The sequence below is a fragment of the Epithele typhae genome (assembly GCF_022376455.1).
Source record: "Epithele typhae strain CBS 203.58 chromosome Unknown BXZ73scaffold_22, whole genome shotgun sequence".
Classification (NCBI taxonomy): Eukaryota; Fungi; Basidiomycota; class Agaricomycetes; order Polyporales; family Epitheliaceae; genus Epithele; species Epithele typhae.
The window spans coordinates 119,799-136,754 of NW_025954213.1; the positions used below are offsets into that span (position 1 = coordinate 119,799).

The window sequence follows — 16,956 nt, forward strand, 5'->3', positions numbered from 1 at the left end:
GCAGTCAGCCCGTCGTCAAAACCAGTCAGATCCGCTCCTCCGTCGTGACTACTGTTCTCGCCCGGGTGGAATGCCGACGGTGTGGCACGACGCTGAGGGGATATTTAAATGGTCGGTGATGATGATTGTTCGACCAGCCACTGGTCTCGAGAAGGCTAACTACGCTAAACGGTGCCTACACGTCCAGGCGCCGCGCCTGGAGAGGCCGGGTCCTCAGGCGGAAAAGGCAGACATCTCCGTTCCCTGTCAATTTCAACTCAATGCGCCACTCGGTGCTTCTGTGACATAGCATGGGAGCCGGCCGCCAGGGTTCAAACGTTCACACAGCAGTAACCTTTCATCCTGCTCTGCTGTGAGTATGTACTTCAGTCTCCTCGTTCTACTTGGTTACCATCTGATATCTCCCCAGTGAAGCTGGCCTGAGGGACTTGCAAGTCTTCGAGGTGGAAGTTTGATATAACCAGTGAGTGCGCGTACTGCATCTCTTATGCCGCGGCAGAGGCCCATCTTGGACTTCCCCCAGTAGCGACAAAACAGACTCCAGGGCGGCCTCGACGACGTCCGAAGCACTTCGTCCTCAACATTGAGAATAGAGTTCATCAGTGCTCGCCGGCATCGCCAAGGCTAATTCCAACGCGCAGTCCGAAAGCATGCGGCAATGGCGGGATGGATTTTAGCCGGGTTGGAAGAAGGCCTTCGTCGCTGGGCTCGATTTAGCCGATTCAAACTCCGCACTGGTTCGTCCAACCTATGCCTTGAACGTTTACCTGGCCAACTGGTTCGAGTCTAGGAGCGAGGTGCGTATAATGAGCGTGCCTCAGTCCACCAGGTGTACTGAACGCCTCCGATTGCCAGCTCGCGTGTGCCCTAGAAGCGTACGTGTTCCCCCTCGCGGGGTATTAGACTCGCAAGGAGGGAGAGAGATCGTTTCCGGCGTGATGCGAGCCGGGGAGTTCGAAACTCGAACCGACTGGCTGGATGATCAAGCTTAGCGCTCTTGCACGTCCGACGCGTGGCCGATGACAGCGGGCCATTCGCGGAAGCAGTCGCACCCCTGCAGCTGTGAAATGCGAGGGCCGGGGTCGTCCTGCTCTCCGGGCGCCGTCGTTGTGGGGACAGGGAGCTAGTCGTTGTCTCTGGCCCTCTGATCTTCCCGGGCCTTGACCGGAGGGGGTCGGCGGACGATACGGCGGAAGAGAGTGTCGTCATCGGAGGCTACATATAGTAGGACATGGTGGACGCGGGCCCATGCCCGTCAAGCTGCTGCCGCCATGGCCTCCGTCGTCACTCCGACCACACCACCAGTAGACCAGGCTACAATCCTACTGTGAGTTTGTTTACCCAATTGTCATGGAGCAGGCAATATTCTGACTTGCGCTTTGTCTGCAGCATCGGGCCTTTCGTATGTGGCAGCTTCTCTGCTGCGTACCGGGAGGGAAGACTCACTGTCAGTCGTTGACTAGCTGATTGGCGGGATCCTTTCATACCTGTTGTTCGGGGTTGCCATCGTGCAACTCTGTACGTCTTTTCGTCTGCCTCCCTCCTCGATCATCGCTTGACTGTGGCCCTTTCCTGCAGACATTTACTACGTTTCCTTCGCTACCGATCGACGGTTCATCACCGTCTCCGTCTATGGCGTCTTCCTGCTCGATATCTGGCAGAGCGTCGTGGTAGCAGCTATAGCATGGGAAGCGCTTGTAGCTGGGTGGGGCCGCCCTGACGCACTTCGCTTCCCTGGGTGGTCGTACGCTATGCTCCCGCTAGTGTCCAGCCTTAGTGAGTAATATGCACCCATTGGAATGCAGAGGATCATGGCTGACATCGCAACCGATGCAGTCGCGCTCTGGGTTCAGGCTTTCTATGCGTGGAGAATCTGGGAGCTCAGCAAATGGAAGATAGTGCCTAGCCTGATCATCTTTGTGAGTGCATCATCAAATATACCACCATCGCAAGAGCTCATCCGAGGACCTGGGTCGGTACCAAAGACCGCTGTCGGCCAGGCTATTGCGGCTTGGATCATCTCATTGAATGTGAGTCTGGACAGTGTCTAAAGCCACTCCAGTCATCACGCTGAGATGTCTATAGTTCTTCAAACTCAATGATGTACTCAAACTGCACGAGCCTTTGCTCAACGCATCCAACATTGTCTGGCTTGGCGGAAGTGCCTTCACTGACGTCGTAAGTCCTGGCGATGAGATCGTCACTCGACACCTGCTCATGTATCACATGCAGCTAATCATGGTCGTAATGCTCTACTTGGTAAGTATCTTCAGCGTTACTGTCGCCCCTGACTTCTGATGCTGACTTCGCGCCCCAGCTGTACACCGTCAGAAAAGAGTCCGCACGGTTCGAGCGCAGCGAGTTCATCATCCGCAGGCTGGTTCGTCTCACCGTCGAAACCGGACTCGCATGCGCAGTCACGGCCGTCGTCGTCCTCATCCTCTTCCTCGCGTACCCCACGACCAACCTCACCATCGTCTTCTCGCTTACGTTAAGCAAAGGTGCGTCCTGAGTCTCCTCCAACCCGCGTGGTCTGCTCAACAAACCATCCAGTCTACTCCAACACGCTCATGACCTCGCTCAACTCGCGCGCGAACATTGCGGCGGCCCGGCGCACCACGCAGGCCATGTCCAGCCAACACCACCACAGCGGAGATCGCGGACCCACCTTTTCTAAACGCGGCGAGACGGATTCCGCCGTTGCGAGGCAGAGCAACGGCGTGGAGGTCCACATCTCGCGCGTCACGGAGTTCGACCACCGTGCTTCGACGGACAAGCTCCCGTCGGTGAGTCCAAAATTAAACGCCTCAGTGTCCCGGGCGGCGAGGGAGCTCTCGAACGCATGCTGACGCTGGGCGCTTGCTTCATCAGAGCTGGGAAACCGACATCGAGATGCAAGGAATGAATGGGCCCCCGCCGATGCCCCCGATGTCCCCGGGGAAGAAGGTTGGCCTGGTGAAGGGCCTCTAGAAGGCGGTTTGGATGGGTTACGGTGCGGTCTCGCGCGGTCTCTCTATGTGTGATGTTAGGGTCCCCGTTCGTGGGTGCAAGAGGCGTGTGGTAGACGACCGGCGCAGAGCGCTGACTTGATGTACTAATATATATGACTCTACTAGACTTGTCTTCAGCTCGACACTTGGTGTACGTACCTATTACTGTCTCCGTAGCTTCCTACCTGGCCGTTTGGCAGAAACTCGACTTTCCCTTGGGACTTGCACTGCCGGGTGTATTTGTCCGGCCGGGCCGGGGAGCCGTACGTATCCGGCGCCCTTGAGAAAATGCCGCGAATCGGCTACAACAAGTCGCTCCCAACCATGAATGCATGACCACCCCGCCGACATTGCCGTTCTGACATCTGTGGCCACTCACTCAACTGCGGGACATCTCTGCCGGTGAGTGTGTCACTCACTCGGGAGTCGGGATTTCTGCCAGTCGTACAAGTAGCTCTACAGGGAGCCGGTCGCGACATATACCAAAGTGCTAAAATCCCTCTGGCTGGAACCAGTCGTTGTTTCCTCCTCTGGTGAAAGGCTTTCCACCGCACTTTCACGCGCTCACGTCACGAGAAAATAACGCCTCTCAACCCGCCTTCTCGGGTGGTCGTGACGCTCTGAACATAGGTGCGCACTATGTCCGCCATCATACCCGTCTCAGTTTCTCTTCGTTATTGACTCGGATACAAGCCCTGTAACAGCTCAATCTACCCTGGACATGTTCCCCTAGCTTGAGGAAGTTTATAAGGTGTCTCATGATCATACGCACAACCTGGCTCAGCACTCTCACACCCGGAGCCTGGCGTGGCTCTCGCTCTGCCTCTGCGCCGGTCATATGTACTACGGGAACGCAAGAAGCACAGAATTCTAGTCCCGTCATACCACCCATCAATGGTTTCACAAGCCGTTGCGACGTGAGATGCACACACGCCTCAGCCCTGCGATGTCCCGACGATGTGGCACCGCGCTGTTTTGTCTCTTTTGGATCACGGAGCGGATGGAGCCCAATGTGCAGCCGAACGTCGCTTCGTTCCCATGATCCGTCAACCATCGAGGGATCGCTTCGAGCGGCGTTGTCCGGTGTCCGGTGAGCGCTGATGTTCGCCCCCTCAGCCTCTCATCCCTATGGCTGAATACACGACAGGTTAGATACAGTGTTCCATCGAGCCGCAAAGTCAGCATGCTTCACATACCCCTTCACTGGCTCGTGCGGACCACAGCAGGTTGTTTCTTCTGTATCAACGTGCGCATCCGAGAGTACGTAACTTTCAAGATGACGACCACCCTGTACGTCCACGTGCTGACGCTGGAGCGGAGGATGGCCCGCCCGACGCCAATCAATCACCATGAGGAACTCCTTCGAGACTTCCCACGTCTCACCAATATAATTCGAGGGTGGCTCCGAGCGCGTATAGGCCGCCGGAAGCTGGTCATTCGGTATTTTCGCTTGGGCATATAGACCAGCTGTACTCGGTTTGCTGCCTCCTACGTCCCCTCTGCCACCATGGCGGACGGGTCCTCGCAACCGCCCGTCCCGACGGAGACACTACTGCTGTGAGTACATGAGTCGTGCGTATCATCTGGAGTCACTGGATCCTGACATACTTCGTAGGATAGGCCCTATGGTAGGCTCCCGAGGACACCGGAGTAACTCTACCCCAAATAACAACCTTTTTACGTTTACAGCTCATCGGCGGCTTCTTGTCATGGATGCTCTTCGGTGTATCCGCCGTGCAGCTGTGTAAGTCGTAACCAGCCAATGTCAGGGTGAGCCTCACCTTCCTCACAATAGACATCTACCACGTCTCCTTCCCCCAAGAACGCCCCCTCATTTGGGCGTCTGTCTACATCATCTTCATCCTCGACCTCGTCCAAAGCGTCGTCGTCTCAGGGCAGACCTGGGACGCCCTCGTTGCAGGCTGGGGCCGCCCTGTCAACCTCGAGTTCCCTGGGTGGTCTATCACCGGACTGCCGCTCGTGTCCAGCATTAGTGCGTACCCATCCGTGCTCGCCTCATGTGCACGCGAGCTTACCCAGCATCGTGGCAGTCGCGTTGTGGGTGCAGACCTTCTTCGCGTGGCGGATACTCAGGCTCAGCAGGTCGAAGTGGATCCCTTTCGTCATCCTTATTGTAAGTCGTCTCTTTTTAGAATACAGTCTTACAATCTCGCATCACCTCACATCGTGAACGCAGACGGGCCTCGCGCAAGCAGCTGGTGCTTGGGTGATCGGGATCTCCGTGAGTACCGGAGCTGCTCGTGTTTACGGCCGTGCGCTGAACTTTCCTTTCCCACAGTTCATTTGGCTCAAGAACATAGACAGTCTGCATAGTCCTACCCTCAATGCGAGCAACATCATCTGGCTCGGCGGTAGTGCGTTTACCGATGTGGTAGGTCGCGTGTCTCCAACGACATGTCTTCCGTGACTCTAAACGCCACTTTATCAGATCATCATGTTGTCCATGTTGTATCTAGTGAGTGTTGGTTTTCAAATCTCCTCGGGGCGTACTATTGACACCGACGCCGAATATGCAGCTGTATAGCGCGAAACGCAAGGTTGTACGGTTCCAACGAAGCAAGCTGATGATTCGCCGCCTCGTCCGACTCACCGTCGAGACTGGTTGCGCCTGTGCGCTGGCTGCTGTCTTGGAGCTCACATTTTTCCTCGCTCTGCCGAACACAAACATCCACATCGCATTGTGAGGATGTTCTTTACTTTCTTGCCCGCCTGCTTGGCCTAACGGCTTCGGTTTTTCAGCGGCGCTATCCTGGCTAAAGGTGTGCCTACAGCCTACTTGATCTAACAAAGCGCTGAGATCCTCCCGCGCAGTCTATTCGAACACCCTCATGACTTCGCTCAACTCCCGCGTGGCCATCGGCGCGCGCCCCTCGAGGTCCGGCCCCGCAACCTCCGCAAACATCAGCTTCATGAACATCTTCAGCACCCACTCCGAGATTGACGAGAACCAGACCGCCTCACGCTCCGTCGTCCCGGGGCACCCCTTGCAGATACACATCTCGCATGTGACCGAGTCGGACCACAAGGGCCTCGGCTCGGGTGGGCCTTCTGACAAAGTCGAGCCGGTCAGTTCTTGCACGCTCGCCTGCGCTCGCCGTTCGCCGCTGACGCACTGCACTACACTCACCCAGGACTGGGACATTGAGATGGCTGATCTGCAAAAAGGCAGCGGACACGGCAAGGATGACGTTGCTCCGGACATGCTGCACGCCAAGGACGCGCTGTGTTGACCCGCAGTTCCAAGGACACTTGTATTTGTATAAGTCCTGTGCAGCGTGTTGTCAATGAGATTATGTAGTGCTCGATCAAAATTTCCGAATGCTCCCCAAGAACCCGATACACGTGATGTCGATGACAGGACGTTCCGTAGAGTGTCCGAATTAGGCAGGACTCGTGGAGAAAGGATTTCACATCGTCTGACGTCAACAGCATTGACCTTGCCTGATTGCGTGAAGTTCTCTCCATGCAAGACCATGGGATGAAGGAGAGACTGACACTGAATGCAGCATCACTCAACCTGTGTGTGCTGACTCAGGCCAGTGTGAATCTGCAGTACCGCGTAGTACATTCGAGCCAATTCACGCGCCACTCTCGCACAACGATTCCGCACCCGCGTCCCGGAGGTTTCCGGCGAGAGGGAGGCTCGCCGCGCCGCTGCGCTCGAGTGCGGCTGGCCGAAGATTTCGTGCGTCCGGGGTGCGGTGCGCCGTGCGGCGCGGCGCGGGCGACGCGTTTCAAGAAGCCGGAGCACGCGTCGCCCGCCGCAGAAGACGGAAGTCGGTGTGAAGTCGTGTATAGCATAGGCCACATTAAACAGGGTGGTAGTGTACTGCCAGCAGGGCCGAAGCGGAGGGATTATCGATTAGGTACGCGGACGAGGGTACTAGCGCGGGGTGCGTAATAACGGCGGAGGCTCTGGCCCCAGGAAACGACTGTGCGGGGCTCTCGTGCGACGGAGACGGAGACGGGGAGTGGAGGTGGGAAGGGAGAGAAGACAGAGATCACGGGCGACGGCGCGCAGAGGCGAAGAGGGGGATCAGAGGCGGGTGACGGACCACTCGAGGACGTGGAACGGCTGCGCGTTTCCCGGCCAGGTGCCGAAGAAGTCGCGCCCGCCGCGCTCGGTCGTGCGCAGGTGCGCCTCGACCGCGACCCGCACCCCCGCCTCGCCGAACACGCGCACCCACAACGCCCGCCACGAGTCCGGCGCGTGGCAGTCCATCGACGCCCCCGGCGCGGGCGCCCACACGGACGGCGTCGGGCGCCCGCCGTGCGCGCCGAAGATGAGCGAGCCCGGCGCGGGCGCGAGCAGGCCCGCGAGCAGCCGGGCGAGGTGCTCCTGGTGCGCGAACGAGAAGAGGTGGAAGAACGCGCCGGCGTAGATCGCGGACACCCGGCCCTGGAGCGGCGCGAGCGAGGTGAGCCGCTGTGCGGGCAGCGCCGGGGTCACAGTGGGACTGGTGGGCAGCGGCAGGGCGGGGGTGAGGAATGCGGGGTCGAAGACGTTGCCCCGGACGAAGCGGAAGGGCAAGTGGGCGGGTGAAGAGCGGAAGAGTTCGTGGCCCAGGTCCCAGAGCGCTGTGGACAACAGGCGTGAATCATGGCGGATCGACAGTACGGTGACAGGACGCATGGGGACGCACCTTGCGATATGTCCGTCGCAACGACGTTTCCGACGGGGAACCCGTCAACGACCGCTCTGCGGACGTCCGTGCCCACTGGAAAATTTCGACACGATAGGAGCTCTGTGAGTGCCCGAATATCCATCACGAAAATTTAGGCGGAGGCTTACGACAGCAACCAACGTCGAGCAGGATGGGGTCGGGCCGCTCCTGAGCCATCGCGAGGAGATTGCCGTACGCTGGAAGGCGTGACATTTTGAGCCTAGAAGATTTGGTTTAGCGTACGTCAACAGCGGCCATATGAGCGACCCTGAAATCGAGGGTAGTTCACCATGCAAAGTCGAAAGTCCGGATGCAAGGGTGCGTGTACACCTGTCGGGCCCTTGTTCAGCTCGTGCCTCAAGGAAGCGGAAGGGTGGCGCACCTCGAATGCCTTCTTCTGAACTGCGATGACGTGCGCCTTGAGCTCATTGTCGTTGTTGATTCCGGTGAGGGCGCGGAAGAACGCTTTTTCCTCCGCGTCGAGGGAGTATAGGGCGGGGTCGAGCTGCAGGTCGAACTGCTGGTACATGGCGATGAGAGGGAAATGAGCGTAGGGGAGGAAGAGGAGAAAATAATATGTACAGATGATACTAACCCCATCGGCTCTGCGACCTTATACTCTCGCAGACGCGCCGCCGGCGGAGGCGTACCACCCTCGAGGAACGCGAGCTGGTACGCTAACCCTGGAGGCTCGCCGAGAGCACCCAAACCCGGCGAGGCTGTGAGTGTGTCATGCTCACAAAGCTCCGGTCGCACTCCCCACAGACACCACCCGCGAGAGGCTCCGCTAGGCGCGTGCTCGCCGCGGGTGGGTGCGCAGGCGACGGCCGCGTGGGTGCGGAAAACTGTGTGCCCAACAGATGGGGACAGATGGGACGCGCGCGGGCGGCTGGGCTTTGAGATCTGGGTGGCACTGCTCGGGGAGCAGCTTACGAGACGCATCGAGGGCCGCAATCTTCAGCATCCACGCGACACCTCGATCGAGCGCGGCTGGCGTGCAGGACGGGCCAGCGCGACCTGGCAGGACGCTAGGCGTGCTTTGACCAGGGCCTGAGCTGGGGCCCTGGCCGCGTCGCGCGCGCGCCGCAAGAACGGCCGCAGAGCGCGTTCGCGGGGCTCTGCACGGCACACCCGGGGGGGAGGGTGCCGGTGGGCATGCAGCGCGGGCCACGAATGCGTAGTCAGCGCAGTAGCGTCGTCCGAGCGCGGAGGGCGGGCGTTGTCGGAGGGTGCAGTGTGTGAGGCGAGGGGCCATCACGTACGCTTGCCCACGCGCCTCGAGGGTGTGCGAGCCCCGGGAGCTCTGAGGCGGGCGGGCGGAGTCAGAGGCGGAGACTCGGAGTGATGACAGCAGGAGACACGAGAGAGGCGCGCACGCCAGGGACACAGGCGCCAGGGCATCGCCACCGGTCGAGTTTACTGTTTGACTCTGACCCCGATCTGGACATGGCGCTCGCTGCTTGCCCCGCGCTACCGCCGCCACCGGTCCACACACCATCAAGGAGGGCAGGTCGCCGTCTCGGGTGGCACTCTACTCAGTTGCTATCTCACTAGACTTGACTCAGGTCACCAACAGCGTGGATTTCATACCGCCCACCACTGCCTGCCATGGGCCACAAACTATCTTGACGGTGGACACCGGGTACGTAATCCCCGCTCAGACCAGCGTCCGGGGACAGCGGACGTCGTCTCTGTGCCCATCGGAGCGACAGCGTCGACGACGGTCCACCTGGGCGTGTCCAGCCCAGACCAAGCGAGGGCGCAAGTTCCGTACAGCGACGACGCCGCGAACGCACGGTCACATCGGAAGCCGAGGGCAGCCACGAAAATTGCCTCCCGCGGCGGACTCCTCGTTGGACACCGCCCAGGGGGACCCCGCGACCCACGTCGGACGTCACATCGGGGGACGAGTCGCCGTGGCCTGCGCGCGCGCACGCACGAGGGAACGGCGGGCAGTGCCAGTGACTCGCTTTTTGCTCGAAGGCGTCTCCGCCACGGTCGGTCAGGGTCGCTGCGCCATGCGCGGCCGTGCGCGGCGCGCGCCGCACACGAGGTACGCCCCGTGGTCGGCGAAGACGGCGAATGGGCCCTCTTTTGGACACGCCTGCCGTGATTCCCCGCGAGCGCGCGGCCTCGAGGGCGGCGTCGGCGTCGAGGACGGCGCGTACGCCTCGGGAAAGACAAAAGCGTGGCGGTGCAATGCCATCTCGACAGGAGGGTGCTCTTCCAGCGACAACGTTGGAATTCGTCGGGACCAATGGAACAGAGGTACTTTCTGAGCCGGGTCGGCGGAGGAAGAGACGTGCATCCTTCTGGAGGTTCTATCTATGGAAGGAAACGGAGGAAAAGTGCGGACCCTGGCTTGGAGCCGCTGAGGGACTGAGATGCCACGGTGGTTGTGTGAAGTGATCGGAGATACACAGGATGCAGAGCCAGTAGGTCGATAAGTTCGGTGGGACATGCCAGATTGGTCTTGCGATTGATTGAGAGTTAACATTCGCACTGAAAACACGGATGCAACACGAACCAGTTAGAAAAACTGTACAGCACACAGGGATGCGTTGCGCCGGTGGTTGCCATGGCGGTGGGTGACTCGGACCATTCATCTCCTAAAGCACCGATTTGTTTATGAGCCGAAAGGGGCAACACCATTATACTCACTGCCCTGGTTGTGGGTCAGACCACTTGAAAACCATCGCCACGATAGTGGAATACGCGGTGTGAAGAGGACCGTTCAGTTTGAACCCACATTACTTCACGCGTTCGCAACCACATGGAGACGATGACGGACGGCTTACCCGACGACTTCCAGGATTCGGAGGCGCGGGCAAAGATAGAACCGATGCCGCGTGGTTAGACACCTGCGGATAAGGCATTTCCCCCCCTCGAACTCGATGTATTCCAGATCATCGTGACGCCTTAAATGAAAGCCTTCTGGTCTTCCTTTTGAGCGTGCATGCAGGGTCCTAGGGTACACGCGACGCCGTGAACGGATGTCGAACCCCTGCGACTGTCATTGTGACACCCTGTAAGACCGCTGGTGTGTCTGCGCGGCGTCCCCTGTCATATGCGATCAGCCGTCAAACTTGGAACCCATGACAAGGACGTACCTCGGAGGACCTAGGACCCGGCGCGATGCTCAGATCCTCTATCTCCATCGAGACCATGCGTGTCCTACGGCGTCGAGCGGAGTAAAAATGCCTCCCCTGAAGATTGAGACCCTCATAGCATGTCTGAACTGCCATGTAGTGAGCTATCGCGACTGCGCAAACGATTGAACGAAGCGACCTATCCAAAAGCCGCTCAAGCCGGGCCTCCGCCGGACGTCAGGGTCCTCCCGTTGGGGACAAAACGACCGTCCCAGAACAGCACCCCGCACGAACCACCGACTGCGAGACGGAGGGCTGTGTGTCCCCGCCGATGGCATAACCCGGGCGCGTACCTCGTTGCTGCTCGGTGGACATGGAGGCCCGACTCAACGAGTGCGTTGTCTAGGGGGACGGGACGTTCGACGTTCAGCACCCGTGTCGGCGAAGGACGGATGCACCGCATTGCCTTTCTTCCGGTTGCACCGCGAACCTTGCGAGAGACCGGATGGCGGAGTGGTTTGGAGAGAAGGGACCCGAACCTTGTTGCGGAGATGGCTGCCCCGTTTGGCAGTCCTCGCTGGCGCTCCGGCGCTATCGGCCCGGTTATGCCGGTCTCCTCGGAGCCCGGCTCGGCTGCCAGCAGTCAACGAGAGTCGAGGACGGTCAACTGCTACGTTAAAGACGACTCCTTGCGTGTGACTCCGCTGATCACCCGCCCCCTACCTAGGCACCCCTGCGCGAGAAGACTCCCGCGTGAAGACACCCAACTACCCGTGCGGACGCGAACCCAAACCCTGCCCAGAATACCCACCGCACCGCGGCGCCCTCGTCGCCGCATCCTACCCACCCGCCCCCGCCCCAACCCTCCCATTACTATAGCGCTACTGTACCCATACTATAATTGCTCCGGTTTTTCTTTCTCTCGATTCCCCACTCAAACACACCCCGAGCCCCTGGAAGGGTCTGGTCCTGGAGATAAGCGCATATCGGATGGAAACATGGCATAATCGACGCAATCCATACAGGAAATGTCAAGCTCTGGAGGACGTTCGGTTACTCAGAAAGACGGCGACGCTAGCCACGCGCTTGGCCACCGGACGGCGCCAGTCGTAGTGATGCGCACTCCGAGCACCGCGGGCAGCGAGGGCGCTGCCGTGACCTCCGCACTCAAACTTCAGAGCCGGACACACCGGAACGGCAGGCCCGCACCGGCTATGGACAGTGCCCGGTACCTCGAGGACGACCCAACGCGAGTACCAGACGCGTCCCCGAGACCCGACCGCACCTCGTCAGCGTAGCCCGCATGTACGAGAACCATAACCTTCGCCAGTTCTTACCGCCAGCCCGGTTTTCCACCACCTCCTTCCGCCGTTTGCGTCCTGCCGTGGGCTCGCCCTGGCGCCACTGTAGTGTCTGGATGCGTCTCGAAGAACGTCCGGCCATTGGTATCCGCGCGGTCCTCACAGCGCGCAGCACCGTCGCTCGACTCCGTAGAGCGGTATCGCCTGCCAGGCGTCACTGATATGCAATCCCTGGGACCAGGCACCAGAGCGCTTCTTCGGCCTGGTAGCCCCAGCAGCGCAAGGTCATCTTGCGTGAGCAGAAGAGGCCGTCTTCGAGGAATGCAACGAATAAGGTCGCGGGGTGGAACGGAGGATCTCAGCGTCGAACACCTCGAGTGTTTAGAATGCGCATGCAATGAGTAAGTGCTCGAGGGCAGAATGAGGGGTAGGTCTTCGCCTGGACGGAGGTCCTGATTACGGTGGACTCGTCCGCCGTCATTCGATGTGTCGAGTTGGCCATGCACAGCGGGCGCGGCAGCTCACACCGAGCGTTGATGGGTAGTAGAAAATGTGCCATGCAATAAAGGACGACGCCCATAAAAACCATCATACACCTGTGATCTCCTTCAAATATTCTGGAAGATGGATGAGTATCTACCGAGTCCCAAGAGCGAAGATGCCCGCTTACCCCTTGTGAGCTCGAACGTCGCGAACGTCGCACCAGCAGCGGGTATACTGGATGTCCGTTAGATGGCGTAGACCGAAAAAAGACAAGGGTATGTCACCTTCGTAGCACTGGAGTTCTCAACCATGTTAGTGCATGAACACGCTCGAGGCTGCAAACGCTACTCACATGACGGGGTCAAACCGCGGAATAGCCCAGAACTTGAGGAGTGTCAAAACACGACCTAGTGCAAAGAATAGAGCGACTCACACGCCGGCCTCCGCGACGACAGCCCGGACCTCGCGAGCGATATATTGCACTGGAGTCCCCTCTGGAGGTGTCGCCCGTAGTTGCACACGAGACTTGATCACATCTGCGGAATCCAAGACGTGAGGTGAGACCTTTGGTGGGTTGCGCTAAATTTCCACCGACCTAGTGGGTAGCAAGACAGCCAATATGCGATCTAGACCGGGCAGGTGTCTCTTAGATTCATGGGGGAGTACACTCGCACAGAAAAAGGGTCGCACACCACCTGTAGATCCACTGGCAAGAAGAGCCCAGACAGGGATTTGCGAATCGTAGTTCTTCGCGAAAGACCGTTTCGAAAACTCGAAAGCTGCACAAATGCAGTGAGTAACGTTGACATGTACACCTATGAGAGTCCTACCAGTGTAGAATCTACGAGACGAGGTCAATCGCCACTCAGCATCCACGAAAGTTGGTCACTCACCCTGCATATGCGGGTATCTCACGGGCAACCGTAACCCAAAAGCCCCTCATGACGCCCCTGCGGAACCCCCAATCCTTCCACATCTCGCTCACGACCGCGCGCAACCGCTTATCGCCCGGGGACCCGTACTGCCCTTGCATGCGCACCTTGAACATCTCCACTGGGAGCGAATGCCGGTCAATCCTCCAGTCCACTTTCCGCAACGAGCGAGCATGATGTCACCCACCTGGACTAGCGAGCACCGAGTTGACCGCGCCTGCCATCGCTCCGGCTGCCGCAATCTCCGCGAGAGAGAGTTGAGGGAAGGGTGAGATGATGCGCTTGGAAACACCGTACGCGGCGAAGAGAAGGGAGTTCACGCCCGCGATACCGACCAACGGGCTGGCCATCCCTGAGCACCCCGGTGGCTCTTCAGAAACGCGCGAAAGACCCGACGCGGCGACGACGCACCTTTGTAGAGCGCAAAGAATCCCTCCTTCCTCACTGTCTGCGCGATGATGTCCATGGGCCCCTTCTGCTCGCCTTTCCTGTCAGCCTCCAGCCATCCCTCGCGGACACCCCAGGTGACTCACGAACATTCCTGCTATGGCGTGCGGTCAGCGGGAATCCCCACATAATGTGGAGGAAGGGGCATGTTGGACTCACAGGGAGCGGTCTGCGCGCGGACCTTGACAGTGTCGAGCGGCTGGCCGACGACGACCTGCGCCGCGCCGGCGACGCTCCCTGCGATGAGTTCGTTCACGGTGGAGGCGTCCATAGCGGTGTTTGCAGAGGTATAGATATTAGATGGCCGTCTAGAGGCGGTTCATGAAGCGGCCCTGGGAGAGAGTGGCAGGCGTGATCATTGCGCCATTTCGCTGAGTATGCACGGCGCGCTTCTTGTCTGTGGCCACATCTTTCGCCGGGTGTACGACATCGAGACGTCGGTTTGTCAACTGTAAGTGTGGCCGGTGTCCTTTGATCTGATGTTGCATTGTACAGTGAGGTTCTGCTGAGACCTCCATTTGGCACTGTACTCAATTCACCATATCGAGCATTCGTCGGTGTACGTTGCCCTCGTTCTATCTTACGGGACTCATTGTTAGTCATTCACGCAGCTCAAACTATGCATCGTGTATTGGAAATTCCAGAGATCGCGGAAATTAGACAACCTTATTGGCGTCGACATGACTACTAGTGTTCGTTCTTACGCTTCCTATCGCAAAGCACTCATGTTCTCGCGAGTCTCAAGCTTCATTCTCCAAACGGACGTAAGTACAGTCGAGCGAAATCTCAGCCACGGAACTTCTGCGATCCATCCGACGCCAGTACAACCCCTCGCAGTTAACCCGGCTTCGGATATGGCAGGCTCTGAAGACAAACGAGCGTGGTATACTCCTCGACTCCGCACGCCCGGCGGCGTCAGGTTTAAGTCGACGATCCTCAGGGCAGGGCCGCGCCACAACCACGGACAAGTGAAGGTCTGTTATCGCTTGGGAACGTGTGGCTGTGGATACTCGGAAAAGTAGCTAGGGGCCAGTGAAGGGTTGGAGGAGTCTCAGAGATACGAGCAGTACTCGCTGCGCTGACGTCATGATAGAAAAGGAGATAGGGAAATCAGTGAAAGAGACATGTGGATCCACGAGAAACACAGTATTGCGAAGAATGATGCATTGATGGTTGGCCCCTTCGATGTGAGAGTGGTCAATATTTCAATGTCATGGGAGGAGGTGTGAGGGAGAAAGCGCTCGCGCTCGCGGGCTCGAGATGCAACTCCGGACTTGGACCGGCGCGAGAGCCCCGCGGACTTCAAAGCTTCGCTTGTCTTCTTCCCATCTCCTCGCGCACTGTTCGCGGACTTTCCACTGGCCGAAGTTCGTATGATATCGATACTCATGCTGCATTAGCTGACAATCGCACACTTTAGTACCAACATGTCCGACACGAAACATATAGTGATCGTGGGTGGAGGGATTATCGGCTGCACCACCGCATACTATCTCGCAACACACCCCCTCACGGCCAACACATCCACAACCATCACCCTCATCGAAGCATCGAAGCACGGCCTCGCGCAAGGCGCTTCAGGAAAGGCGGGAGGCCTCGTCGCGAAGTGGGCATATCCCAAGGAGCTCGTCGACGTCTCGTTCAAGGAGCACGTACGACTCGCGGAGGAGCACGATGGTGCGGCGCGCTGGGGCTGGCGGTTCGTGAACTGCGGGAGCTGGGAAGGACGCGGTGAGCCCTTCGATCACTCTGGCTCTGCATCTGGCGCGGACGGCAGGCACAAGCGCAAGAGCCTCGAGAAGACCCTCGGGCTCGACTCGAACTCGGATACGGACGCGGCGGCCGTGGGGGAGAGCGGACACCCGGATGACTTGAACTGGGTCAAGCCCTCGCTCACCGACGCCTACTCGCCCATGGCCCCCGCCGGCGCGACCGCGCAGGTCCACCCGTACCTCTTCACCACAAGCATCTTCGCCCTCGCGCAGGAGAAGGGCGCGCGGCTCGTCGCGGGCAAGGCCACGGAGATCGCCATCGACGCCTCCGTGCCCGGAGGCCCGCGCGTCACCGGGGTCACCTACACCCCCACCGACGCACCCGACGCGCCGCCGCGGACGATCCCCGCGACGCACGTCGTGCTCGCCGCGGGCGCGTGGTCCCCGCGCATCCTCCCCGCGCTGCCCGTCGCCGGCACGCGCGCGCACAGCATCACCCTCCGCCCCCCGGAGGGCACGCGCGTCGCCCCGTACGTGCTCTTCACCGAGATCGCGCTCCCCCCGGGCGTCGCGCCGGGGGGCCCGCGCCGCGCGAGCCCCGAGATCTACGCGCGCCCGACGGACGAGGTGTACTGCTGCGGCCCGGGCGACGACGCGGCGGTGCCGGACACGGTGGACGACGTCGCGGTCGACGCGGGCGCGTGCGAGAGCATCTGGGAACACGTCATGAGCATCTCACCGGTGCTCCGCGCGGGGACGGTCGACAAGCGGCAGGCGTGCTTCCTGCCTGTGGTGGAAGCTGGTGGGGGGCCGATCGTCGGGGCGGCGGACAAGATCGCAAAGGGGCTCGTGGTTGCGACGGGACATACTTGTTGGGTGCGTAGTATTGGAATCGCTTTTACGAGACGGCCGATATCGTACGTGGCTTGAACTTTGCTGACGGGTCCTCGGGTTACAGGGTATCTGCAATGCGCCCGGCACGGCAAAAGCTGTTGCGGAGCTCGTCTTGACCGGTACAGTAAAATGCGCGAAGCTCGATAGACTAAAACCATCGCGGTTCCTCTGAACACCAGAGCAGAAGGAATCACCAAGACACGGAGAGCAGTTCCAGTTCGGCTCGTCATTCTGTACAAGACTGTATGTCTGTATACCACAGGTGTATCCGTATAAAATTGTTTCCGACACAAAGATTGTTGTTGGGACCTGCTTGCAGTCGACCCCGTCTTCTCGCGGTCTTGCACCAGCATGCATATGTCTGCCGCGCTCTCTCCGTGGCGGCGTTCTATTGCTCGTTCTCCGCCTTCTCACTTCCAGGGT

The 16,956-nt window shown here is 59.5% G+C and overlaps 5 protein-coding genes across 5 annotated transcripts; 3 read left to right on the top strand and 2 right to left on the bottom strand.

Moving 5' to 3' along the window:
* Positions 1 to 1,271: 1,271 nt before the first annotated feature.
* Positions 1,272 to 2,970, top strand: BXZ73DRAFT_77309 (uncharacterized protein; the record flags this gene model as incomplete). Its single annotated transcript, XM_048022637.1, has 9 exons — positions 1,272 to 1,327; positions 1,390 to 1,447; positions 1,806 to 1,919; positions 1,956 to 2,030; positions 2,086 to 2,178; positions 2,233 to 2,259; positions 2,318 to 2,501; positions 2,554 to 2,786; positions 2,872 to 2,970. 9 exons carry the CDS (start codon positions 1,272 to 1,274, stop codon positions 2,968 to 2,970), a joined length of 939 nt encoding a protein of 312 aa, XP_047878155.1.
* A 1,527-nt stretch (positions 2,971 to 4,497) lies between these two features.
* On the top strand, positions 4,498 to 6,241 carry BXZ73DRAFT_101112 (uncharacterized protein; the record flags this gene model as incomplete). Its single annotated transcript, XM_048014795.1, has 12 exons — positions 4,498 to 4,547; positions 4,606 to 4,618; positions 4,680 to 4,734; positions 4,786 to 4,983; positions 5,042 to 5,124; positions 5,188 to 5,232; positions 5,290 to 5,382; positions 5,440 to 5,466; positions 5,528 to 5,691; positions 5,751 to 5,770; positions 5,823 to 6,076; positions 6,143 to 6,241. The coding sequence occupies 12 exons, from the start codon at positions 4,498 to 4,500 to the stop codon at positions 6,239 to 6,241; spliced, it is 1,101 nt and encodes a 366-aa protein (XP_047878156.1).
* Positions 6,242 to 7,047: 806 nt separating this feature from the next.
* Positions 7,048 to 8,204, bottom strand: BXZ73DRAFT_101113 (uncharacterized protein; the record flags this gene model as incomplete). Its single annotated transcript, XM_048014796.1, has 5 exons — positions 7,048 to 7,589; positions 7,655 to 7,729; positions 7,804 to 7,895; positions 7,965 to 8,005; positions 8,058 to 8,204. 5 exons carry the CDS (start codon positions 8,202 to 8,204, stop codon positions 7,048 to 7,050), a joined length of 897 nt encoding a protein of 298 aa, XP_047878157.1.
* A 4,449-nt stretch (positions 8,205 to 12,653) lies between these two features.
* Positions 12,654 to 14,198, bottom strand: BXZ73DRAFT_101114 (mitochondrial carrier; the record flags this gene model as incomplete). Its single annotated transcript, XM_048014797.1, has 13 exons — positions 12,654 to 12,682; positions 12,736 to 12,782; positions 12,833 to 12,842; positions 12,901 to 12,932; positions 12,982 to 13,084; positions 13,144 to 13,174; positions 13,239 to 13,327; positions 13,379 to 13,389; positions 13,442 to 13,601; positions 13,668 to 13,832; positions 13,892 to 13,955; positions 14,014 to 14,024; positions 14,087 to 14,198. 13 exons carry the CDS (start codon positions 14,196 to 14,198, stop codon positions 12,654 to 12,656), a joined length of 864 nt encoding a protein of 287 aa, XP_047878158.1.
* A 1,156-nt stretch (positions 14,199 to 15,354) lies between these two features.
* BXZ73DRAFT_46428 (FAD dependent oxidoreductase) lies at positions 15,355 to 16,705 on the top strand (the record flags this gene model as incomplete). Its single annotated transcript, XM_048019690.1, has 2 exons — positions 15,355 to 16,515; positions 16,598 to 16,705. 2 exons carry the CDS (start codon positions 15,355 to 15,357, stop codon positions 16,703 to 16,705), a joined length of 1,269 nt encoding a protein of 422 aa, XP_047878159.1.
* Positions 16,706 to 16,956: the final 251 nt, after the last annotated feature.